Here is a 27,449-nt window from a genome sequence, read left to right as displayed (position 1 = left end):
GAAAATTACTTATATACCAGGCTGTGTCTTTTAAATGAATAGACAAATGGTGAACTCTCTGTTCTAGACAAAACTCTGTTTTTGAAGTGTGATTACATGCCAGAAGTTAGGACCTTGGTTTTTTAATGTCATCGATGAATGAGATCATAATCAATAAATTGCCAAATTATCCCAAAGAATGTGAATTATCAACAACATTTGATTCTTACATTACCCTCACAGACAAGTAGTCAGAAAATGTAAATTGATGCATTACTGTCATTAACTGTTTTTGATTGCATTCATATTCTTAATATAAAATGTCATGAAAATAGACAACTTTACATTAAATGTAATAGATGTGAAGGATTGCTAGTGGCAATACATGGACAAAGTCCAAAGTGAGTTTTATATGCACTGAATAAATCTCACCTAATGTTCTATTAAATTGGAATTTGGAGAAGTTAAAATGGAGGTAGGTATCGGTGATCTCCACAAGGCTCCAATCCCCATATTCAACCTTCCTCATTGTTCTGTAAGTCCTAAATGCCGCTGATGTGGTGAAGGCACAAGACAGAGAACATGTTACCACATGGTGCTCAATGATCACTGCAAACAATTGTAGCTAGACACACTTAAAACATTGATATGCTGATTTAGAATAGCACAAAACCTGCAAGTTTATTTAATTTTAAATGTAATTCTTGATATATACAGCAGGTGGTGTTATGAGTTCTCTTATCACATTTTGATATCTTCCCATGGTTCTTTCTTCATTTAACTTGGTGAATGGAACATAAGAAAGCTAAACATCCAAATGCAAATGACTGCAGGTACAGCAAAATCAAATGGAAGTGAATATACTGGAAGGAAATGCTCCCCTATGAAGTAGTTCCTGCACTTACTCATTTATTTCTAAAATCCAGACATATATTGTTAAAATGAACAATTGTTTTTACCATTTTATTTTTCTTCTATGTGTCATCTCTTGAAATTTATCCATCCCATCCCTCCATTAGACACGTCCTCCTCCATCCCAGCTACCCACTATTGAATATGTTAGTCAAGGCTCACAGGCCAGTCTGCCGATATTTCAGCAGCCAGAAGCTCAGGAACAACAGGATGAATATGAGTGATGCTGGGGGGCGGGGGCAGTGGGGAAGGATGCAAGGTAGGTTTATTTATTAAAATTTTTGCAGGGAGCAGGAAAGTTGGAATTCCGACCAAATTAATTTGCATTACAGGTTTTCTCCCTTTTCTCCCCATTTCTTTCTTTTTCTCTCTCTCTTCCCCCCTCTCTCTCCTTCACTCCCTCTCTCTCCTCTCTCTCTCTGCCCCCTCTCCTTCTCTCTCTCCTCTCTCTCCCTCTCCTTCTCTCTCTCCCTCTTCTTCTCTCTCTCCCTCTCCTCTTCCTCCCTCTCCTTCTCTCCTTCTCTCCCTCTCCTTCTCTCCCTCTCTCCTCTCCCTCTCTCTCCTTCTCTCTCTCTCTCCCCCCCCTTCTCTCTTTTATGATAGACCAAACAATAAGTGGTCAAAGCTTCTTGGTTGTTGATTTTTATTGTTAATTTTACTTGGGGATACAGCATAGTAACAGGCCCTTCCAGCCCAATGAGCCTGTGACCCCCATTACAACCACAGTGACCAATTAACATCCTTTGGTATGTGGGAGGATCCATAGCACCTGAAGGAAACGCTTTGGGTCAGGCAGAGAACGTATAAACTTCTTACAGACAGCGACGGAATTGAACCGGGATCAATATCACTGTAATAGTGTTACAGTAACCCTCTTCCACAATGTCATGAGCTATCATGGTGAATGATGTCAGGCTATTCAGCTCTGTAGCTTCAGCTACATGGCACAGGAATATTGGATAAGAATCAGGATCACAATGAACATTGACCCTAAATATACAGGCAAGTTCAGGGCATTTTTTTATATGTATGCAAGTAAAGAATAAAATGATTCAGCCACAGAATTCCGCAAGAAAATGTGTGTACGGATCCCACATCAAGTTAGAACAAGGTAGAAGCCCTTTCATTTCAGAGGAGGTTTTATAGCTGTACGGAGGAAGGATAAGGAGGCAAGTAATGTTTTAAAAACCTATTTGTTAATGTAGTATTTCTGATTATTCAAAGATGTTTGGTGTTTTTAGGTTATTTTGTTCTCTGAAATTTGTAGCAGTTGCTTTTTTGCTTCCTTGGCAATTTCATGAGTAGGATTTTTTTTAAAACTCAGATTATGTCACTTAAGCCTTCAGCCTTTAGGATACCGTCATCCAGAAATGTCTGCCCTGTAGATCCATGCCAACTGATGGCAGAGCATGGGAATGGATGCAGGAAGCAACCCAGTACAGGAAATGCTGGACCCTTTCCCTTTGTTTTGCACATTGTTGTTCTAAACAGTTGTAATTGGCTTTATGCCTACACTATCAATAATTAACACTACTCACAGGGTGAGGTCTGAACCTTCAATTTGTATCATTAAGACCATCACTGGGTAAATTTACCAAATTCAAAAATCTTGGGTACTTTTTGGATGGATTTGCATAATCTCTATGGGCCAATACGTGCTAATCATGTGATACTTGACAATGATTCAGCTGTATATCAAAGATTCAGATGTAAATATTCTGTTTTTAATGCAGACTGGCAATAGTTCGAAGCAATAGTTGTGAAGCCAAATGAATAAATTCTTGTACCTTAGTATTGTGAATCAGGACATACCTGCAGAATGAAACAGTGTGCAAGAGACAATTAGGAAAGAGATCAGGCGTCAGAAAGAAACAATGAGGCAAAAAAAAGGTGATAAATTCCGACAATCTGATCTCTTGCATCCTAAGGTTTTTGATGCGGATGGCCATAGTGTCAAAGTTCCGTAGATTCTAGAGTGGTTCTTACAGATTAAGAGGCAGCAAATGACATCCCATTATTTAAGAAAGGAGGGAAGAAGAAAATGGAGAACTACAGACCAGTTTGCCTCAGGAATAGAGAAAATGCTATTAAGGAGCACAATAGCATTAAGATTGGGCAGTATTAACATGCTTTTATGGGAGAAATTCTTGTTTTGCAATTCATACAGAGAGTTCTTGAGGTTGTTACTGGCAGTGGATGTGGTGTACGTGAACTGACTGAAAGCCTTTGATAAGGTGTCATACAGGTGATTATTAAAGAAAATGAGACTATATGGCCTTTGGGGTGATATACTGATTTGATTTAACAACAGAAAATAGAGAGTGGGAACAAAAGTATCATAATTGGCTTTTGAGACTGTAATAAGTGAGTGCTGCAACTATTCATAATCAACATCAATGATCTAGCTGAAGAGTTCAAAGATAATATACTCTATCCAGTTTTACCTGATGTAAACCTGATAGAGGTTGGGTTTGTGGTGATTGCAAACAACAAGTCAAGTGAATGGCCTAGGGTATGGGAAATGAAAACAATGTGGGGGAAATGTAAAGTTATCTGTAATGGACAAAAGAAGTGTCTTGGTGTTCTTATGCTAAAATATTTAATGATAAAATTTGCAGGTATGGTATGCAATTAAAAGGGCAAACTATATGTTAGTCTTTATTGCAATAAATATTTGAGTACAAAAATAAATCCATATTAGTAAAATTATATAAAATGCTGGGGAGACCGTACCTGGAATATTTTGTACGTCTGGTCTCCATTCTTAAGGAAGGATATACACGTGATAGAGGGAATGTAATAAAGATTTACCAATTGATTCTTGGGCTGGGATCTTATCCTTTGAGGAGGCTTTGACAAGATTGGGTTTATATTAAGACAAGGGGAAGACAAGGGGGTAATCCATTTGAAATTAGTAAATTCTTACAGGGCTTGATAGGATAGCTTCAGGGATAAAAATAGAAACTGCAGAAAAATAGCTCAGCAAACCAGGCAGTTTTTGTGGGAACAGAAACAGTTAATGTTTTAGATTGAAGACATGTCATCAGAACTGACCAGAGTTCTGATGAAGGGTCTTCAACGGAAAAATTAATTGTTTCACTTTCCACAGATGGCCTGATCTGTTGAGTTATTTTCCTGCATTCTCTATGTCATTTCAGAGTTGCAGCACCTGCAACTGAGGAGAAAAGAACTGGGAAGATTTTTTCTTTGTTCCTGGAGGAAAAAAGAAGCAGCGTTCATTCAAGGGAGAAAAAGATGGAAGAGGTGATAAAGTCAGAAGTGAAGAAATAGAAATTGAAGAGCATCTCCACCCTGGGCTAGAGGGCACTAGATTTTTTTGGTACGTGCAACCTGTAATTCTGTGAATTGGTTGTTAAACATGGAATAACTGTCAGGATTTTTGAATCATATGTCTTACATTTATGTTTAGTTTTATCATGGTGAACTAGGCCTCACAGCTAAGACCAAAAATATCAAAATAACTTGTTACTTTATGCCAACAAAATGAGGGTGCTCAATCTAGTGCTTTGTACAGAAACCCAGAATTACAATTTGTTAACTGCAAATTATCTTGAAAATATAGTTTAAGCATGAAACAAGATGTTATTAAGGATGTTATAGGAGTTATAAAAATGCTAACAGTTTATTTGCATTTCTCTCTTACATTTAACTATTTTGGTTTACTCAGGATGAAGATCCTCCCAGTGAGGGACAAGTTATCTCAAAGATACGCAAAGGACTACACAAGTACTCACTTGGCATAATGTTACCCAAAGTTAGCCAGTGTACATATCCTCCACAAGTACATCATCCTGAGGTAAAATGTAGTGTACTTTGTAATAGGTTTGTTGCTTTGTATGGATTCTCCATTAACTACGTACTGCACCAAAGTAGAGTCTGGATGCTACATGGAAAAATGCTTCAAGGATTCTGATGATTACTGAGAAAGAGAAGGGCCGTTAGGAATCCATAATATTGCCTCCAGAAAAGAAAGCCATATTTTATAAACTTATTTAAATTTTTCTGAGAAAGTCATCAGGGGCAGGGGTTGGTGGATGAAAAAAACTCTGGTAGTTATGTCTATCTGGAGGTCAAAGTCTGGTGCCAGTAGGAATTTGACTCATTGATTAAAGAATTGACTGCATTATTGTAGGCAGAAAGTTGCAGAAACTCAACGATTTCATTGCTTCCAAATTTAAATTTTGAGATTTTTTTTTACATTTTAACCCTAAGCTTTTCCCTTCCCAGAAGTTTGCATTGTTGCTAGAAGATAGAAAGTCTGATTACATACAGATTAAATGTCCTCCATCATTTAATAATGTTTGTGACTGATTGAACTGAAACATCAACACTGCATTGCCACCAGTCTATAGTAACATTCGATCCCTTACTTATCAAGCATGTTTTTTACTGTTCTTTAAAAATATTGATGTTCAGCAACTTCTCCATTGTACTTTGAGACAGTAGTGAGCTCTCCGAACCTCAGTAAAAATATTTATGTAATACATTCATTTCTGCGATGGGAAGTTTGTCTTATAAGGAGATTTTAGGCATACCAATTTAATTATCTCTAGTATTTAATAGAATGAGAAATGATCTAACTAAAACACAGAATATTTATATGAGGCTTGGCAGAATAGATTCAGGGTTGATGCTTCACCTAACTAGGGTATCTCAAAATAAGTGGTACCATACAGGACTGAGAATTCTTCACCCTGATGCTGATGTTACTGAACCTTGGAAATACCTTTTCCTAGAGAGAATCAAGACCCAGTCAATGAATATATTCATGACAGGGTTTGGTGCTATTTTTGAATGGATATATATGTGTGTGTGTGTGTGTGTGTGTGTGTAATGTAATGATGTAATGTTAGCAAGCCCCAACAGTGGAGGGATAAAAATGAGGTTTACCAGTGTTTTTAATAAAGGAACTGGGAAAAAAATAGATATGCGAGAATGGGCGTGTCTTATGAGGCATGGACAAGTGACTGAAATGCAGCAATCTATAGAAACTAGCTAAAAATATATGTACACAATGCTGGAAGAACTCAGCAGGTCAGGCAGCATCCGTGAGAAAATATATCCGTGCTAAAATTATAAACTGTTAAAAGTGGAATTAGTAGTTGGTATCTCTCCCTTCTTAGTGGAATTCCTCAGCATGAAACCCCTGGTGGAGAGATGATATCAATAAAAGATTTATGAAGCTATGGCTATAACAAGCACCATCAATAGCAAGACGGTATCGTCAGAGAGTAATGTCCAAGATCATGCAAGTCCATGATTGTCCATGCAAGTGGGAATTAGTTCTGTTAAATTGTACCAGGGGTTTTGGTCAAGTTTTTTTTGAGTATGTATTGTTACGAATCCCGTAACTGGATAACTTACCAGCAAAGATAGAGAGGTCTGTTGAAGTCTGTTGTCACTATTTTCAAACGTTTTATTCGTAAAGGGACACAAAAGTAGGGTTAATACATACATTCAGATAGGGCACATTGTCAACACTCAATCTAAAGCGCAGGTATATTAATAATCATCATTATTAAGTGAGCTCTGCTGATGTCTAGGGGTTAATAGATTGTCCGTTGGAAATATAAAAGTCACTCAGAAGGCTGTCGGCCTCAGCCCTTTGAAAATCGCTGGGTTTCACGTGGGGCGACCGAGAGAGAGAGAGATTGGGGGGAGAAGAGAAAGAACTTGCCAAGTCTCGATGAATCTTCCGTGAAATCGGGGGAGCGTTGGTTTCCTCTCCCCGATGTTAGTTAAAGCGGCTTTCTGTGATTCCAGCCACAGATTCCAATCCCGGAATCTAACGCACGTGGCTTCCTTCAGAATGGCTTCCCGCTGCTGCGGGATCACTCTCTCGTGTCTTCTTGGTGCGTCTAAGGGGCTGTCCACCTGAGACTCTCCTTTATACTTCCTCACGGGGTCGCAGGTGTCAATCAGGTTGGGATGAAGCAATCTCTCTCTCAACCAGCCCACCTTGCCCGAGGGCTTTTCACGTGGTCTCCATGAGACAATAGTCGCTGTTGTCTTTATTCTGTATCCCTGGTGGTACCTGCAATTTGGCACGTCTCTCTCTCTCTCTCCGACTGGGTCTACTGATGTAAGCACCCTTTCGACGGGTGCTCTTGCGATTCTCACAAAGGAGGGGGCTGGGATCTTAACAGTATTGTGAATCAGTTTTCTGTGGATACCCACCATTTCATCCAATGAAGCAAGAAACACGATGGTGAGCCACCTAAGATTGAAAAACCAGTGCGGTAACGAAATACTTCAAGATGTAGAGGATTTAATTCAGTTGGATGTATACGTTTACTTCTCATTCGAAGGATCTGAATTTGATTTTCAGGAAAAACTGATTATTTTTGTGAAGACTGATAAGTGACTGAATGATGTTAATTTTGTTTAAAAGTTGTGATATTGGAAAATTTGTTAAGCTGTACATGTATGTTTTTGAATTTGAATTTGTAGACATACTGACCTGAAACTGAAACTGAGGTTAACCATAATACTAAAAAATAATAAGAATTCAGTAAATTTCCTAACCAACTAGAGATAAATAAAAAGGCAACTGTTAGTCTGTAAACTTTTAAATAAGGAATCACACGAGTTCTAATTAAAAAGGAAATTGGTTTTTGTTGATATCTGACATTTGGAACCTAAGCAGAATGTTGAAATTTTGAATTGTGCCTACTTTGTTTATATCTTTTTATAAATAACACTCACCTTCCGAAGTATGGGTTTTCTATTCGCTGCCTCCTTTCGATACCTAGAGCTTCTGATAGACCACTAGCACCTAGAGTAGTACTGTGTAAGTAGATTTTCTCATAAAGAGTGCGGCGACCAGTTGCAGGAGATAAGACAAGCAATACACAGGTGTTAGAGATAGTTGGCGAGAAATAAGCAGTAACACAATTTATAACTGTTCTGCTCACTGTGGTTTTAAGCATTCAGGCTTAAAGAATGCTAGAAATGACTGTGAGTGAAAGTGAAACAATTTCAATACTTCATCAAGTTATGAAGAATTTGAAGGTATCAACAATCATCTTGAATGTTACAATGAAGATGAAGATTTGGAGGATGCAGTCATCAAAAGCACTGTATGAAGGGAGTCCATTATTGGCACGGTGTCTGTGCTGACTCAGTTGGTGGTTGTCTGTCATATCCACTGATGACAGGAAACCTGTGCGGGAGGGTTTTTACAGTGGAAAAGCTGTTGCACTGGGGTAGTTCCACTGTCTCAAACTCAGAAGTCCAGGTTCAGTGATATGAGTAGTCATCACAACTGGGGTCTTCCTGGTTGCAGTGATGACCGTGATTTTTTTTTATCCTTTATTATTTGCTCTCCATGGAGTGTTGCAGAACTGCCTTCTTGGCAGGTGGATCTCATACACCCAGTCCACCAGAACTGACTTCACATGCTGTCCCTATATCACTGGGGGGAAAAGGCCCACCAGATATCCTCACCTGGTTTAGCCCACCTGTTGAAACAGCGTACCGGGATGTGGCCGCCATTGCATGCAAACAGCTACTTGGAGCCACAGGCGAGAGCCGATTATCTTGGGGAAGGGAAGAACCCAAAAGTGAGTGAGCTGGCCCAGACGAGGCCCTTCACCAGAGGTGATACCCCTCCCTGGATACACCAAATATGACAGCATAGAGTGGACAAATTCCTCCATGGATAACTGTTAGGAAATAGCATACTATTTTATAGTACTGCAGAGGTATAGGTAGTGTTCTAATATGTCCTGTATTTAATTTAAATACATAATTTGTTACTCAGTTAATCAGAAGTTTATCATTTTTAATATTTTTTTAACTATTTCTATGAAACTTTGTTTAATTGAGGCAGCAGCTTAATTGCGCCAAAATATAATGGTCCCGATGTGTTCCAACCAGAATCCACTATGTATCTTAGAGTCATAGAAAAGTACAGCACAGAAACAGGCCATTCAGCCCATCTAGTCCATGCAAAAACCAGTTAAACTACCTACTCCCATTGACCTGCACCAGGACGGGAGCCCTCCATACCCCTGTTATCTATGTACTTATCTAAACTTCACTTAAACATCAAATTTAATGTCACATGTACCACATGTGCTGGCATCTCATTCCACACTCATGACCCTCTGAGTGAAGAAGTTTCCCCTCATATTCCCTTCAAACTTTTTACGTTTCACCCTTAACCTATGATGTTTGGTTGTAATCCCACCCAACCTCAGCAGGAAAAGCCTGCATGCATTTACCCTATAAAATCTCCTCTCAATCCTCTACATTCCAAGGAATAAAGTCCTATCCTATTCAATCTCAGCTACCCCAGACCCGGCAACATTCTTGTAAATTTTCTCTTAACTCTTGCAACCTTATTTACATCTTTCCTGTAGGTAGGTAACCAAAACTGCACATAGTACTCCAAATTAGTCCTCACCAATGTCTTGTACAACTTCAACATAACATCCCAACTCCTGTACTCAGTACTTTGATTTATGAAGGCAATGTGCCAAAAGCCTTTTTTTATGACCCTATCCACCTGTGATACCACTTCCAACGGATTATGGACCTGTATTCCCAGATCCCTTTGTTCTTTCCCACTCCTCGGTGCCCTACCATTCACTGTGTAAGAACTACATTGGTTGGTCTTACCAAAGTGCAAGACCTCACACTTTGTCTGTATTAAGTTCCACCCGCCATTTTTCAGCTCATTTTTCCAGCTGATCCAGATCTCTCTGCAAGCCATGATAGCCTTCCTTACTGACCACTACACCCCAGTCTTGGTGTCATCCACAAATTTGCTGATTCAGTTAACCACGTTATTATCCAGATCATTGATAAAGGTGACAAACAACAACGGACCCAGCACCAATCCCTCCAGCACACCACTAGTCACAGGCCTCCAGTCAGAGAGGCAACCATCTACTACCACTCACTGGCTGCTCCCACAAAGCCATGTCTACTACAGTTTACTACCTCATCTTGAATGCCGAGTGACTGAACATTCTTGACTAACCTCCCAAAGGGACCTTGTCAGATGCCTTACTAAAGTCCATGTCAACAACATCCACTGCCTTGCCTTCATTTATTTTCCTGGTAACTTCCTTAAAAAACTCTATGAGATTGGTTGGACATGACCTACCATGCATGAAGCCATCTTTAATCAGTCCATGCCTATCCAAATACTTACAGTATATACCTGGTCCCTTAGAATATGTTCCAATAACTTTCCCACTACTGATATCAGACTCAGTGGCCTATAATTTCCTGGTTATGTTTAGAGCCTTTCTTAAACAGCGGAACAACATTGGCTATTTTCCAATCTTTTGGTACCTCTCCTGTCCCTAAGGATGTTTTAAATTTCTCTGCTAGGCCCCCGGCAATATTTACACTTGTTTCCCATAAGCCCTGGGAATTCATCCACCTTGTTTTGCCTCAGGGTGGCAAAACTTCTCCTTTGTAATCTGTATAGAGTTCATGAAGTTGGTGCCACTTGGCCTCACTTTTAAAGACTGTTCTGAGTAAATCCAGATGCAAAAAATTTTAAATCTCCCTTGTCTATTTTGGCTCCACACGTGGATTACCATTCTGATCTTCCAACATATGGAATACCATTCTTCTCTTTTGTGTGTGTCTAACAAACAGAAGAACAGGGCACGTATCACCAGACTCAAGAACAGCTTTCATCCCACTGATGTTAAACTCTTGAATGGACATCTCATACACTAAAGATTAATTCTTGAAATCCCAATCTACCTTAGACCATAAGACCATAAGACAAAGGAGCAGAAGTTGGCCATTCAGCCCATTGAGTCTGCTCCGCCATTTCAACATGAGCTGATCCAATCTCCCCTTTAGTCCCATTCCCCCGCCTTCTCACCATAACCTTTGATGCCCTGACTACTCAGATACCTATCAATCTCTGCCTTAAATACACCCAATGACCCAGCCTCCACTGCCGCCCGTCACAACAAATTCCACAGATTCACCACTCTCTGGCTAAAAAAATTTTTCACTTCTCCATTCTGAATGGGCGCCCTGCAATCCTCAAGTCATGTCCTCTCATACTAGACTCCCCCACCACGGGAAACAACTTTGCCACATCCACTCTGTCCATGTCTTTCAACATTCGACTGTGACAACCTTGTCACAGTCCTTGCACGTTACTTGTTGCCCTGCTCCACATCTTCTCTGTAGCTGCAACACCATATTTTGCATTCTCAATCTTTTTACTACCTCAGTATGTTTACATATGGCATTGCCCTTCTGAGTGGCATGCTGCCGAAGTTTTTCTTCTCACTGCAATTGACAATAAACCAATACCAATGGTGGAAAGTTAGGAATAGAAGCTTGTCAGCCTTGACATGGTTAGCTGGAGGGCATCAGCATCTTTTTGTTGTGATGGATTTGTATATCTGTGAATTGGTTCTTAAAACAGGAAGGCTGATGGGAGTTTCTAATCATGTGATCTAGATTTATTTTCAGACTTATCATTGATGAACCAGGTTTCAGTAGCCAGGGCCAAAATACAAAAGTACCATTGTCCTCCGACAAAATTAGGATACCAGTCCTAAACTTCTAAAATAGCCCCAGAATTACAATTTATTAAGTCGAAATTATACTGAAAATATTGTTCAGACATGAACCAGGATCCCATTAAGAATTAAAACAAGTTAAATTCTAACCATGTCTACTGAGACTTCAAGAAAGCATTGGATTTCACAAGTTAAAATATATTATCTCAGCGGGAGTTTGACTCAATGGTTTGGGAATTGGTTCCATTTCTATACCAGAGAATTGTCCTCACTTTGCTTGTTACATCTCCCAGACTAGTTTACATTACATGAGGAGTTGGGTAGTAACTTTCCAGTATAATTTTTCACATTATGGCCTTGAATTCTTTTTCTTTCCCCAGTAGTTTGAAAGAGGAAGTTATATTGTACAAAAGTACAATTTAAAGCTAATGCACCATTTAATATTTGCCTACCACCGAAAAAGTTCTATGGCTAATGTCATCTTCCTGACCCTTCACTCATTTCTGGAGCATCTGGACAGTAAAGACACAAATGTTAGAATACTGTTAATTGCCTACACCTCCACCTTTAATACTATAACTCCACCCAAACTCAACTCGACTCCTAAACCTGGGGTTCAACCCCTCCTTTTGCAACAGGATCCTTGACTTCCTGACCAACAGACCACCAGCAGTGAGGACAGACAACAGCACAGCCACAGTTATTCTCAACACTGCTACCCCACAAGACTGCATTCTACTCCCTGTAGATTCACAACTGTGTGACCATATTCTGCTTTAACTTCGTCTGCATGTTTGCAGATGATAACATCTCACTGAGCCATATCTCAATGATGAGCAGGAGGACAGAAAAAAGATAGAAAGCCTAGTGATACAGTATGATGACTGCAACCTTTCCCTCAATGTCAACAAAACAAAGAGCTGGTCAATGACTTAAGGTGTGGGGAGTTGTGGTGCACATATTTCTGTTTACGTCAGTGGTGCTGAAGCTGAGAAGTTTAAGTGTTTCAAGTCACTAGGAGTGACCATCACCAATAGCCTGTCACCAGTGCTTTTGCTTTCTTAGAAGGCTACAGAAATTTAATGTATCTCCTTTGATCCTCACCAATTTTTATCAATGCACCTATCTGGATGCATCACAGCTTGGTATGTCAACTGCTCTGCCCATGACCACAAAAAACTGCAGAGAGTTGTAGACAACAGTTCAGCACATGATGGGAACCGACCTCCCCTCCATGGATTCTGTCTGTACTTTTCAGTGCCTCTGTAAAGCAGCCAGCATAATGAAACATCCCACTACTCCTGACATTCTCTCTTGTTTTACCTTGAACTACTTCAGTGTACTGTTGTAATGAATCGATCTGTATGGATTGTCTGCAGGATTAGTTTTTCACTGTACCTCAGCACCTGTAAGTAAATCAATTCATCAGTTTGATGCTTCATTTGACTGCAATGTCACTTATGGCTTAACCTTGCACCTCTCAGCTCACCTTGTATTTATATACACTACTTTAAAAATATGCAGTTTTCTTCCACTTTTCTGAGAAAGAGAAGTTCAAAGACTCACCATTATCTAAGGGGGAAAAATGTAACATTTCTGTGTTAAATGGACAACCCTTAGTTTTGAACAGTGACCCCTAGTTGTGTTTTCACATGAGTGAACTTGTCCACCTTGTCAGGATTGCTCAGATGTTCATATATTTCAGTTTCACTCTTCTAAACTCCAGTATTATTCATCTTAGCCTGAGTAAATATTGCTCGTAAGACCATGTACCTATTCAAGGTGTTGGTCAATTTTATTTCTTCTGAGCTGCTTCCAACACATTAAAATCAATCCTTAAAAAAGGAGATGAAGGTGATATAGCAGTGATTGACTAGTGTGTTGCCTGGGATAGAATGGTTCAGTTAGGAGGAGAGGCTGGTTAGGCAGGGTCTGCTTTCCATGGAGCAGAGACTGATGGGTGGACTGATGGGAGGTACACAAAATTATGAGGGGCACAGATTCAAAGGAAAGTAGAAAAGATTTCTCCTTAAGAAAGATGTCTAAAAAGATGAGGTATTGGTTTAAATTGAGGAGTAAGGGGGTTAAAGGCAATCTGAGGAAGTGTTTTCACTGGGATGATGTTTGCAGTCTAGAGTGTACTGCCAGAAATGGTAGTGGGAGGGGGTGGTATTTCACAACATTTAGCTTGCTGGCTGAGCACAAATTAAGGCATAGAAGGACACAAATCCAATGCTGGTATTGTGATTAGGATAGATGGTACTCAATGGTTAGCAAGGATATTTCTGTACTCAGAGCATTGCTGAGACCACACTGTCTTTGTAATTGAAGCACAAACTCTCTACTTTGATTCCCTTAGTGATAAACAATGAAATTCTCTTTGCTCTCCTCAGTACTTGCAATACCTGCACAGAAACTATTTCTCAAATCATGCACTGGACCACTCCAATCCCTCCACATCTCTGAGCTCCAAACCCTCTCACCATTTAGGTAATAAGCTTTTATTTTTCCTGCCAAAATACAGAATTGCACATTTTTGCACATTGCTAGATCTTAGCCCACTTTGTGAACTCTTTATATTCTCTTTACAACTAATTTTACCATATGTAAAAAAGGATGTGCTGACATTGGAGAGGGTCCAGAGGAGGTTTACCAGAATGATCATGAGAATGAAAGAGTTTAACGTATGAGGGGCATTTCATGGCTCTGTACCTGCAGTTGCTGGAGTTAAGAAAAGTGAGGGGAATTCTCATTGAAATGGTGCAACTATGTGTCTTAAATGTTTTTCTTGTGATCTTTGGACACTGGTAGTACAAAATACAAGTCTAGTTCATTGGCGTGATCAATGGTGGGTGAGCTGCATGGCCTCAGGCCCTCGTGCCGTAGAGTAACCTATTACAGCCACCCAAGGGAGGAGAGAATGTAGGTGTGGCGGGCACTCGGGATTCCGTGCTGGGTCAGGGGCTGGCTCCTGCAGTCTGTCTCTGCCGTCAGTGCTGCTGTCCAGAGTTCACTCCGTGGAAGACATGATGGCTTGCCTTTGTCTGCAGCTAGCCCAGTGCGAGGAAAGCTGATATGCTTTCGTCTGCAGCTAACCCTGTGTGAGATGAGGAATTATTGCATCCTTCTTGCAGAAATGTGGCTTCAGGACAACATCCCATACACCATCAATCTTCAGGCCATGCCATTCAGGGAATTGAGCTAATGTTACTTAGTGACTGTATGCGTTATTGAAATTATTTGTGTTGTGTGCTGTCTGTGATACTTTGTACTGTGTTTTGCACCTTGGTCCCAGAGGAACGCTGTTCCTTTTAGCTGTATACATGTATGCTTAAATGACAGTTAAAGTTGAACTTGAACCCTACCGAATATTGAAAGGCCTCAATAGAGTGGACATGGAGTTGATGTTTCCAATAGTGGGAGGGCGACAGCCTCAGAATAAAATGGAAATCCCTTCAGAATAGAGATTAGGAAGAATACCTTTTGCCAGAATCTGATGAATCTGTGGAATTCATTGCCAAGTCATTTAAAGTGGAGGTTGATAGATTTTTGATTAGAAAGGGCATTAAAGGTTACAGGAGAATGTGGTTGAGAGGGAAAATCAGCCGTAATTGAATGGAAGAACAGATCTGTTGAGCCAAATATCTTATTTTGGCTCCTATGTCTTATGGATACCCAGTCATCGTAACTGTTGGGCAGATTTAAGAATGTAACAAGATATGTAACACAGCAGGATGCTATCCAGCCCTGCAAGTCTGCTCCACCATCTGTCAATGTTGTGACTGATCTTCTACATCAACATAATTTTCTTTTTCACCATCCCCACATCACTTGATTCTCTTAGTATTCAAATATCTTTTGATTCTATTTTGAACAAACTCGATCACTGAACTTCAGCAGCTGTTGGGGTTATGGAATTCCAAAAACTCACTACCCTCTAAGTAAAGAAATTCAGATTCCAATCCAGTCTGGTTAATTAAGATGTACACCATGAAATCTCTTGGTCACATGAAGCTCACAGAGTAACTAGTATACAGGATAGTAATAAATAGCATAAATAGAGCAATGAGCACAAAATAACAGAATGATACAAGATTGTAGTGTGATTTGAAGTATCACACTAAAGCAAAACAGCTTTCCCCGCACTGGGTCAGCTGCAGACAAAGGCAGTACTGATGGCAGAGACAGTCTGCGGGGGCCAACCCCTGACCCAGCACAGATTCAAGCATGACCACCGCATCTGCAAAAAGATATGCTGACAAAAGGTATACGACAAAATGTTGGCGAGAGGTAGAAATAAGAATCCAACAACCTGGCAGCTCCATCAGGACGGGGAAGTGAAAGAAGTGATTAGTTCAGAAGTCTGAAAGTTGTGGAGAAAGAAATACTTCCTAATCTGGTCATTCAGGCTTTCAAACTCCTGGAACTTCTTCCAGAAGGTAGAACAGAGAAAATGGAATCCAGCCATCCCTGATGAGACTATTAGCCTTCCTGAAACAATGCATTGTGATGATAGACTGGATAGAAGGAAGTGAGAACTATACAGTGTTTACCTCACTCTGCAAGTTTCTCATCTCAAACATAAACAGTCCACAATTTCTTCAGAGACCTTGCAGGAAAGGGAGACCACTTTCCTATATCCAGGCTGTCAAGCCCTGTATAAATTTTCATATTTCAAATGGATTTCCTCTCATTTTTCTAAACATGACTACACGTCTAGACTACTCAATCTCTCCTCATTCAGTGTACCTACAGTCCATGGAATCAATCCCATGAACTTTCACTTCAAGAACTGCCATTCTTAGTGAAGGAGACTAAAACTGTACTTCAGCTGCATTGTCTACAAGTGCAGCAAAAGGTCTGTCTTCCTGTATCTAAACTCTAAAAATGAATCCTAATTGCTTGTTTCATCCACATGTTGGCTTTAAGTGACTTGTGTTGAAATACATCTAAGTTTGTTTTTGAGCATCAGCACCACCCAATGTCTCATCTAAAATATAGTTTGTTTTTTTTTCACATTACATACGACTTTGTTCTTCATAATTCACTCAGTTTGTTCATATAATCCTCAAAACCTCTTTACACCCTCCTTTGTACTCACAATCTCAACTGGTTTAGTATCATCAGCACACTTGGAAATATAACATATAGTCCCTTCAGCGTGATCATTGATACAAACTACGAATAGCTGGTAGACACACAGGTGCTGATACCTATAATGCCCACAAGCCTCTGCCTTCCATCTGAGAAGGATCCATTTATTCACAATCTTTGTTCTTTTTTCATTCAATAGGCAACACTCAGTCCATGAGAATATATTATCCCCAATTCCATCCAATCCAATTGTGCAAGATTTCCAAAATTTTAAATACATCACATTCTCTTCGTCCTCCTTATCTATACAACTAATCACATCCTTAGATTGAGTAGACTAATCAAGCTTAATTTTCATTTTGTAAATCCTTGCCAATTCTGAGTAATCCTATGATTCTTTTCAAGGTATTCTGTACCTATGTCCTCTGGTGTTTTCTCTCCTAATGAGAAATTAACAGATGAAATTATGGAGTTGCTCTTGCTACCCCCAACTGAAACAGAACCAATCGAAGAATATAGAATTAGGAAGATGACAACTGAAGCATTCAGCATCTTTTTGAACACCTCTTTAAAAATTCTGGAACATGAGTCGTCAAACCATTACCTTTCAACTTCACTAACTATTCAGAGTTTTTTTTTGGGCAAATACTTAATACCTTCAATTCCTCAGTCTTGCTAGACTTTTGACTCTTTAATAATTCTGGGAGGTCTTTTTGTGATTTCTTTCATGAATCATGTGGCCTTTCCTTGTCAGCCACACATATGTTTATGGTATTGTGTATGTTGTTAACAGTAAGTGCCTAAACCAAGTTACTTTATTGTATTAGTAATGCATAATATCGTTAAGTTTATATCATTGCAAATTGTACTTCATTCAGGAGCAAAGTTAATTTATATAAATGGCACCAAATGACTAAATTATGGAAGAATTACAATTCTAAATACCAATATAGTGCATTGGGAGTTGATCTAAATTATAATCTTAGAGTATAAAAAACAATTCAAATAGATTTGCAATAAATTGTTTTCTTTGGATAGACTTTAGCTGCTGATATATTTCCACCACCACATTGTTTTATCTGTATATTTTGTGTGTACTTATAATTTACAAAACTGTCTGGAGCTCATCCATTTCATAAAACTTGTCAATCAAGCACACATTAAGAATGATTAAATGCTGAGTTCGCACATTTTGTGCACCATAGTAATTTCTCAATGACCTGTAACTTAAATACTTTGGCCTGGTGTGATCGTTGCTGTGCTCTGAATCCATTGCTCTGACAATTGCTCTGACAATTGTCCTGTAAAAATATTAAGAAGTATGTGAAGCCTCATTTATTTATAGTGGTACATTAGAAGCGTAGTGATTAGTGCAACACCACTACAACTTGGAACATTGGAGTTCGGAGTTCAGTTCCAGAGTCTTCTGTAAGAAAAATTGTACGTTCTTCATGTGTGCACATGGGTTTCTTCCGGGTGCTTCAGTTTGCTCCCACACTCCAAAGGTGTGCCGTTTAGTAGGTTAACTGGTCATTGTAAATTGACCTGTGATTAGTCTAGGGTTAAATCAGTTGCTGGGCAGCATGGCTTGGTGGGCCAGAAGGGCCTGTTCCATGCTGCGTCTCTAAATAAAGTTAAAATGTATGATGTAGACTGGGAGCAGTACATGACTTATCTCTGTCGTACAGCGAGGACATAATCAACTTACGTGATTGAGTGATATCTCTGGCAAATTTTATGTTTGCTCTTGGGATATTGAAGGTGATATGTGATTTTATCAAATAATGACAAATTTAATACTTAGTTACAAAAGTTAATCAATTTTTAGTCACAAGAGGTACTGCAGATGCTGGAAATCTAGAGCATACACACAATGTGCTGGAGAAACTCAGCAGGTCAGGCAACATCTATGGATGGGAGTAAACGGTCAACATTTCAGGCTGAGACCCATTATCAGGACTGGAATTTTTAGTGTTTTTTCAGTTGTTTCCATTGTCAGTGTCAGTCAAACTGTAGGCAGCTGCATTTTCTTCAGAGAAGTAACTATGTTATCAGATCAGTGTAATTTATTCTACATAGTATTGGTGTGGGCTTTTAATACTTTTATTATTAACCAGGGAAAACAGCTATAAACAATCTTAAACTATGATAAAATGATCACACATTTAGAAACTGTTGGAAAACAACAACAATTAAAAACAAATTTTAACAAATTGATAAAATAAATTCAATATTTAACAAACATTTAATAATTGGATTGCCTAGTAATACAGCTATGCATCTAAGGTGATAAGGGGGAAGTTCAAAGGAGGCTGTTTTTTTATACTGAAGGTGATGAGTGCCTGCAGTACAGTGGCAGGGTTGGTGGTGGAGGCAGATACAATAGTGACATTTAAAAAGCTCTTAGATAGACACATGAATATGAGGAAAGGAGGGATATGGATCCTGTGTAAACAAAAGGTATTAGGTATCGTTTGCTTAACTAGTTCATAGACTGAAGAGCCTGTTTTCATGCAGTACTGGGTTATCTTCTATGTTCTAATACAATGCAGATGCTTTATCTGTGGTTAAACTGTATTACACTGACAGTGCAAATAGGAATTTATGTTATGAGCTGTATATAAACTGATCTGATAATGATAAAATAAACTGTTTTAGAAATGTTTCATGCCCACCATGCAATATTATTGCATTTTTAAAAGTAAAAAATGTGTGAACTATTAATATGAAACTCAACACTTTATATCTGTGGTTACTGAGGCTGTTACATTGTGTTTCAGTTTACTATTTCCCCTTCGAGATTTTACTTGTGTGCCATTTTCTTTTTGTCACTTAGAACTCTGATAATGACAACAGCACAGGACAGATCAGTGACGGTCAAATGCCCAGACTTACGAAAGCAGCAGAAAGCATCGTGATTGGACAGCCACAAAACATCAATCACTTCTCAATAAATAATTCCATAAGCACGCCACAAACTAGACGCTCACCATCACCTGGGCAATTCAATATTCAAACAGGTAATCAGTGCAAACTATCTATTTTTTGAACATGGTCATTTGAAAAAAGTAAATGCTGTTCTACTTATCTATTGTCCGGCATGCGTCAAGCCTTTCAGACAAACTGTTTGTTTTGTTTATTTCTTCGAGCTTCAGAGTTCAATGAACAAGATATCTTTTCTCATTTAGATACTGATTGGAGCTGAGTACATTGGTAGAAATCATTTCTCCATTGTAATTTTACCCCTACTTTACTACACTTGTTTGACATCTCTTCATGCATCCTAGCTAGAAGGTGTGCCTAGTGTTACGAACCCCGTAACTGGGTCACTTACCAGCAAAGATGGAGACGTCCGTTGAAATCTGATGATACTATTTGTAACAGTATTTATTAGTAAAAATACACAAAAATAATATCAATGCAAATATACAGATAATATACGTCGTCAATGCTAAATTTAAAAGTGTGGGTATAATAATAATCAATAAGAAATAAGCTCTATCGTTGTCTAGGGGATAATGTATTGTCCGATGGAAATATAAAGTTCACTCAGTTCATGCAGGCTGCAGCCTTTGGGGACCGCTTTGTTGCAATGGTTGAAGAGAGAGAGAGAGAGGTTTTGGAGAAAAACTTGCCAGCTTTCCTTTTATGATTTCGATCCGTCAGGAGTCTCGTTGTCGTGGCCTTTCACTTGTAGCCTCTCCTTTAGCTAAACCGTTCTTCTGTGATGAGCCCGCCACCCTGGCAAGGGAGGACGCACACGAGCTCTCACCGGCTGTCGCTATTAAACGCTGTCACGGGATCTCTAGCGTTTCTCCTGGTGCGTCTAAAGGGGTTGTTCCCCAGACCCTCTTTTATCCTCACTCACGAGGTCTCAGATGTCAATCAGGTTGGGATGATGCAATCCCTCAACCAGCCCACTCTGGTTGTCCCCTGAGGGGTTTCAATGGATAGTACAGTATTCAATACACAATTCCGTCTCCAAGAGACAATGGCCGTTATCAGTGGTTCCGTTTCACTGAGATCAGGACACATTCCAAACCTTGTGTATTCTGAGTGTCTCTCTCTCATTTCCTGGCACCAATCCAGACTTTAAATGTTCTTCATTCAATTTAGGAACTACATTTTTCCCTTCTCCTTCAATAATAAGATTCACCTCACCACCTTTTATCTCCTCACTAACTTTTAACACACCTTCAAACACAAACAACTGGGAGTTCTCACTTCCCACTAGTACCAAGATTAACCCTTTCTTCACTGAACCAAGTCCATCTGACCCACAAGGACTGCATTCCTTTTTAACTGAATCAAATACCTCAGATTTTTTCTGAGTTCCATTACTAGGTTCAGTACCACGTGCATCCACATCTTGAACACACTCAAACGGGACATCTGCCTCTTCCAGGCTTTCAATACCCATCCCCTTTTCAAATTCTAAGTTCCCCTGATCCTCCCAGTTACTCTCTTTCACTTTCCTATTCTCCGTTTTACCACCCTCTAACCCCTCTTGGTACAGGGTCGGTAAAAACGTCTCAGCCAAATTGATACTGACCTCAGCTGCCTTTCTCGACATGCGGCGAGTGGTCACGCATGGGATAGCTCTTGGAATCTAGGGGCGGGACCGCAACACTTACAGGCTGGTTCGTCAGCTCCATGGCCGACCAAACGTCACCACTAGCTAAATTGTTACCCAGAAGGATGTCTACGTCAGTTCTCGGAAGTTCTGATCACACCCCTATTTCAACTGGTCCAGATACCAGCTCACAATTTATAATGATCCTATGCAAAGGCACAGCTTCTGTTCCTTTTCCTATGCCTCTCAAAGCTACCTCTCCAGTCTCGGGACCAAAATCTAGTACCGTACTGCGAATCAATGACAGCTCAGCTCCAGTGTCTCTCCAGATCCGCACTGGAACTGGTGTGTCTCCCTCTTTCACAGACACGGTTCCTTCTGAAATAAATTTCTCAGGCCCCTCTAGTATTCTGTCTACCTGGGGCTTTCTCGTCGATTTACTGATCACCACAATACATCCTGTATGGACTGCTGCTTTCCCCTTTCCTGTCTCCTTCCTCGGAGCAAGGCACTTAGATGCAATATGACCCACCTTTCCACAATTAAAACAGGCCAAGCCAGGACCTCTCCTGCCGTCTTGCCTCTCCTCCTCCTTATTTTTACCACTAGCTCCCAGCTGGATCTCTGCCTCAGCCGGCGGGCTTTCTCTACCGTTCCCACGGTCTTTCTGGTAACTTTTATTCAAGGAAAACTTTGTCTTGTGGGTTAGGGCATATTCATCTGCGAACCTAGCAAATTCGGATATGGACTTATTCGGCTTCTCGTTCAAATACATCCGGATATCATCCGAAACACAACCTTTAAATTCCTCAATCAGAATTAACTCCCTAAGACACCAAAAATCTTCTTCCACCATTTCTGCTGCACACCAGTGATCCAAGAAGCACACCCTTCTCATAGGCAAACTCTGCATACGTCTGATTCCAATCTTTCTTTAAATTTCTGAACTTTTGTCTATAGGCCTCAGGTACCAATTCGTAGGTCCGTAGAATGGCCTCCTTTACTTTCTCATAATTCTCAGACTCCTCCTCCTCCATGGACAATGCTGCATATGCCCGATGTGCCTTCCCTTTTAACACACTTTGTAACAACGCTACCCACTGATCTCTGGGCCACTTCTGACTCACTGCCACCTTTTCAAAATGCAAGAAATAACTATCAACATCCGTCTCCTCGAATGGAGGTACTAACCTAAACTCCCGACTAACATTAAACCTCTCCTCTCGGTCTGACCCTTGAGCTCTTCGCTCTTGCCTTAACTTCTCCAGGTCCATCTCATGTTGCCTCTTTTTCTCCTTCTCCCTTTGGTTCTCAGCTCTTTCCTTCTCCTTTTCAGCTCTTTCCTTCGCCTTTTCAGCTGTTTTAACTTAATTTCATGCTCCCTCTGCTTCTCAGCTCTTTCCTGCTCTTTTTCAGCTGCTTCCAGCTGCTTTAACTTAATTTCATGTTCCAACCTTAATTTCTCCAACTCTAACTGAGCCATCCCACTAGCTGGTACCCTTTCAGGGATATTTACCAATACCTCAGCCGAAAACACATTCTTCACAATACTGAGTTATGGCCCTCCGCACCTCCCTCTTTTTCATCGACAACCCCACCTCTGAGAGATTTAGTCCTTTCGCAATATTTATCAAGTCCGACTTTGTGGCAGCCTCTAGCACCTCCAGAGTCGGGTTTTCTATAAATTCGTCTACGTCCATCTTTGCTGGTTTCCCGTCTGGTTACCCACGCAAACAGACCCCCGTTTGGACTTAAAAGCCCGATTCACTGGCCCTCCAATTTGGTATCAAATCTCGAGTGTTACGAACCCCGTAACTACCAGCAAAGATAGAGAGGTCCGTTGAAGTCTGATGATACTATTTTTAACAGTATTTATGAGTAAAAATACACAAAAATAATATCAATGCAAATATACAGATAATATATGTCGTCAATACTAAATCTAAAAGTGCGGGTATAATAATAATCAATAAGAAATAAGCTCTATCGTTGTCTAGGGGATAATGTATTGTCCGATGGAAATATAAAGTTCACTCAGTTCATGCAGGCTGCAGCCTTTGGGGACCGCTATGTTGCAATGGTTGGAGAGAGAGAGAGAGAGAGATTTTGGAGAAAAACTTGCCGGCTTTCCTTTTATGATTTCGATCTGTCAGGAATCTCGTTGTCGTGGCCTTTCACTTGTAGCCTCTCCTTTAGCTAAACCGTTCTTCCGTGATGAGCCCGCCACCCTGGCAAGGGAAGACACACACGAGCCCTCACCGGCTGTCGCTATTAAACGCTGTCACGGGATCTCTAGCGTTTCTCCTGGTGCGAATAAAGGGGTTGTTCCCCAGACCCTCTTTTATCCTTACTCACAGGGTCTCAGATGTCAATCAGGTTGAGATGATGCAATCCCTCAACCAGCCCAGTCTGGTTGTCCCCTGAGGGGTTTCAATGGATAGTACAGTACTCAATACACAATTCCGTCTCCGAGACAATAGCCATTATCAGTGGTTCCGTTTCGCTGTCAGGACAATTCCAAACCTTGTGTATTCTGAGTGTCTCTCTCTCTCATTTCCTGGGACCCAGACCCGAATTAATAGCGATCTTGTGATTCTCAAAAAGGAGGGGGTGACTTTGTACCCTTCGGCCCCTCAGAGTTGCTTCACATTCATAACGCTAGTAACCCAGGGTAAGGCACTGTTCTTTGCCAGTTTATATGTGAAAGTTGTACTTTAGTTTGCATTTCTATTGCTATGTATTCAGTAAGGAAGTAAGAGACAAGGTTAAATGCTTTTGACAACTTTCACCATTCTTTTCTCTTGAAATCACTAAAAGGTTACCTTGAAGCCTCTAGTAGATTCCATGTATAATCTCAGGAAGTGCAGGCAAAACACTGTTATGTGCACACTCAGTGACCACTTTATTAGGTAGCATTTAGAGTCATAGAACACTACAGTACAGAACCAGGCCTTTCAGCCTATCTAGTTTGTGCCAAAACATTAACCTACCTAGTCCTGTTGATCTGCACCCAAACCATAGCCCTCCATATCCTTCCTATTCATACACCCTTCCAAATTTATCTTAAATGTTGATATCAACCCTGCATCCACCACTTGTGCTAGCAGCTTGTTCCACTGTTTAACCACCCTCTTAAGAAGTTCCCCCTTAAACATTTCACCTTTCACCCTTAACCCATGACCTCAAGTTGTAGACTCAACTAACCTCAGTGGAAAAAGTCTACTTGCATTTACCCTATCTATACCCTTCATAATTTTGTATAGCTCTGTCAATCTCCCATCAATTTTCTACGTTCCAGGGAATAAAGTCCTAATCTATTCAAGATTTCATTCTAACCCAGGTCCACAAATCCCAGTGATTTTCTTGTAAATTTTTATTTACATCCTGTAGGTAAATACCCAAAACTGCACACAGTATTCTAAATTAGCCCTCACTGATGTCTTATACAATTTCAACATAGCATCCCATTCCTGTAATCAATACATTGATTTATGAAGGCCAATAAGCCAAAAGATTTCTTTTTGACCCTACCCACCTGTGACGAACCTTTCAATGAATTATGGATCTGTAATCCCAGATCACTCAGTTCTTCTGCACTCCTGAGTGCCCTAAGACTCATTGTGTTAAACCTACCCTGGTTGGTTATCTGCATTAAATTCCATCTGCCATTTTCCAGCCCATTTTCTTAGCTAGTCCAGAGCCTGCCGCAAGCTTTGATACTCCTCCTTACTATCCACTCCCCCCCTCCCCTGCAATCTTGGTGTCATACGCAAATTTGTTGATCCAGTTTACCACAGGTTGTTGATATAGATGGCATGAAGGGATATGGGGAGAAGGCAGGACATTGGGGCTGAAAGGAAAATTGAATTATCCATGATGAAGGCTTGATGGGCCAAATGGCTTAATTGGGCTCCTATATCTTATGATCTTATGGTTGTAAATGAAAAACAACAATAGATCCAGCACCGAACCCAATGGCACATCACTAGTCATAGGCCTCCATTCAGAGAGACCACCTTCTACAGCCACTCTCTGGCTTCTTCTGCGGAGTCAATATTAGATCCAATTTGGTACCTCATCTTGAATGCCAAGTGACAGTACCTTCTTGACCAACTTCCCATGAGGGACCTTGTTAGTGGCCTTGCTATGGTCCATGTAGACAACATCCACTGCCTTACCTTCATCAACCTTCCTAGTGACTTCCTTGAAAAATTCTAAAAAATTGGTTAGATACAACTTACCATATGCAAAGCTGTGCTGACTAACCCTAATCAATCCCTGTCTATCCAAATACTGAAATATCCAGTCCCTTCCAATAACATACGCACTACTGATGTCAGACTCACCAATTTATAATTTCCTGGCTTATTTGTGGAGCTTTCTTTTAACAATGGAACAATTTTAGCTATCCTTTAATACTCCAGCACCTCACCCATGGCGAAAGATGTTTTAAATATTGCTGCTAGGGCCCCTGCAATTTCTGCACTAGCCTCTCACAGGGTCCACATTGTCAGGCCCTGGGGATTTATTCATGCTAATTTGCCTCAATTCAGCAAGTACCTCCTCCTCTGAATTCGGTATAGGATGCCTTACCTTGCTACTGCATTGCCTCACATCTATCATCTCTGTGACGTCTTCAGAGTAAATACAGATGCATAAAAACAGGGCTTCAATATCTCTCGAAAACCCAAGACTCCCTAAAGCTGTTGTCCTTGCCTTTTATTCTGACAGGAACATACTAACTCTGTACTCTCAAAATTTCACTTCTGAAGGCCTCCCACTTATCAATTACATTCCTGCCAGAAAACAGCCTGTCCCAATCCACATTTGTCCGATCCTTTCTGATGTCATCAAATTTGGTCTTACTCCAATTTGGAATCTCAACCCGAGGACCAGACCTTTCCTTTTCCATAATTACCTTGAAGTTAGTGGCATTATGATCACTAGATGCAAAGTGTTCTTCTACACAAACTTCTGTCACCTTTCCTGTCTTATTTCCTAATTGGAGATCTAGTGTCACACTCTCTCTAGCTGGGACTTCTGTGTACTGATGAAGGAAACTTTCCCGAACATATTTGACAAATTCTTTCCCTTCCAGCCCTTTTACAGTTTGGGAGTCCCAGTCAATACGTGCAAAGTTGAAATTACCTACTATCCCTACCCTATGTTTCTTGCAATAGTCTGCGATCTCTCTACAAATTTGCTCCTCTAAATCCCATGGACTATTAGGTGATCTATAATATAATCACATTAACATGATCATACCTTTCTTATTTCTCAGTTCTACCCATAAAGCCTTAATAAATGAGCTTTCTTTTCAGTCCTGATTGAGCACTACCAAGACAATTTCCCTGACTATTAATGCCACCCCTCCCAATCTACCATGTATAAAACAATGGAACCCTGAATTTTTAACTGCCAGTTCCACTCCTCCTACAACCAAGTGTCACTAATGGTGTTCTTCTAATTGTCATAAGTCCACATGCTGATCCATGGTCCAAGCTCATCCACCTTTCCTACAATACGCCTTGCATTGAAATACAGTATAAGCAACTCAGAACATTCCTCTCAGCATGGTCGACCTTTTGATTCCTGACCTTGTATGTAGGTTTAACAACATCTTTCTCCACAAAAACTCCTCTATCTGTTCTGGCACTCTGGATCCCATCCTCTTGCAACTCAGCTAACCTGCCTGTGCAACACTCGCAAAACAGTGCAAACCACCCCCTCTGTAAAGAATCTAACCTTCTCTAGAAGGGCGTCCAATGATGCAAAAATCTGAAGCCCTCCGTCCTGCACCAACTCCTTAGCCACATGTAAAACTGTATGATCTTCCAATTTCTGGTGTCATTAGCACATGGCATGGGTAGCAATCCTGAGATTACAGCCCTGGAGGTCCTGCACTTTAATTTTGCACCTAACTTCCTGAACTTACTTTGCAGAACCTTGTCACCCATCCTTCCCTTATCATTGGTACCGACATAGACCATGACCTCTGGCTGTTCACCCTCTCACTTAAGGGTGCTGTGGACTCAGTCAGAGATGTCCCTGACCCAGGCACCCAGAAGACAAAAAACTATCGGGCAATCTTGTTCTCGTACACAGAATCTTCTTTCTGTTCCCCTAACCGATGAATCCTCTGATCACTACAGATTGCCTCTTCTCCCCCTTCCCTCCTGAGCCACAGAGCCAGATTCTGTGCCAGAGTCCTGATCGCTGTGATTTTCCTCTGCTAGAACATGCACCCAACAGTATCTAAAGTGGTATACCTATTGTTGAGGATAACAGCCACAGTGGTACTCTGCGCTAGCTGCCTATCCCCTTTCCCCCTCCTGATGGTCACCCAGTTACCTGTGTCCTGCATC

General features: G+C 40.5%; 1 protein-coding gene across 2 annotated transcripts in view; it reads left to right on the top strand.

The window, feature by feature from the left end:
• kiaa0586 (KIAA0586 ortholog) overlaps positions 1 to 27,449 on the top strand; it is a 524,067-nt gene that overhangs the window by 429,861 nt on the left and 66,757 nt on the right. For both annotated transcript variants that reach the window (XM_059957145.1, XM_059957155.1), the window contains 2 exons: positions 4,580 to 4,708; positions 19,348 to 19,531. In XM_059957145.1, the coding sequence (XP_059813128.1) occupies positions 4,580 to 4,708; positions 19,348 to 19,531 (313 nt within the window). The remainder of the gene's footprint in view (positions 1 to 4,579; positions 4,709 to 19,347; positions 19,532 to 27,449) is intronic.

Source organism: Hypanus sabinus, chromosome 2 (genome assembly GCF_030144855.1).
Source record: "Hypanus sabinus isolate sHypSab1 chromosome 2, sHypSab1.hap1, whole genome shotgun sequence".
Lineage (NCBI taxonomy): Eukaryota > Metazoa > Chordata > Chondrichthyes > Myliobatiformes > Dasyatidae > Hypanus > Hypanus sabinus.
This window is presented reverse-complemented; position numbering and strand designations above follow the sequence as displayed.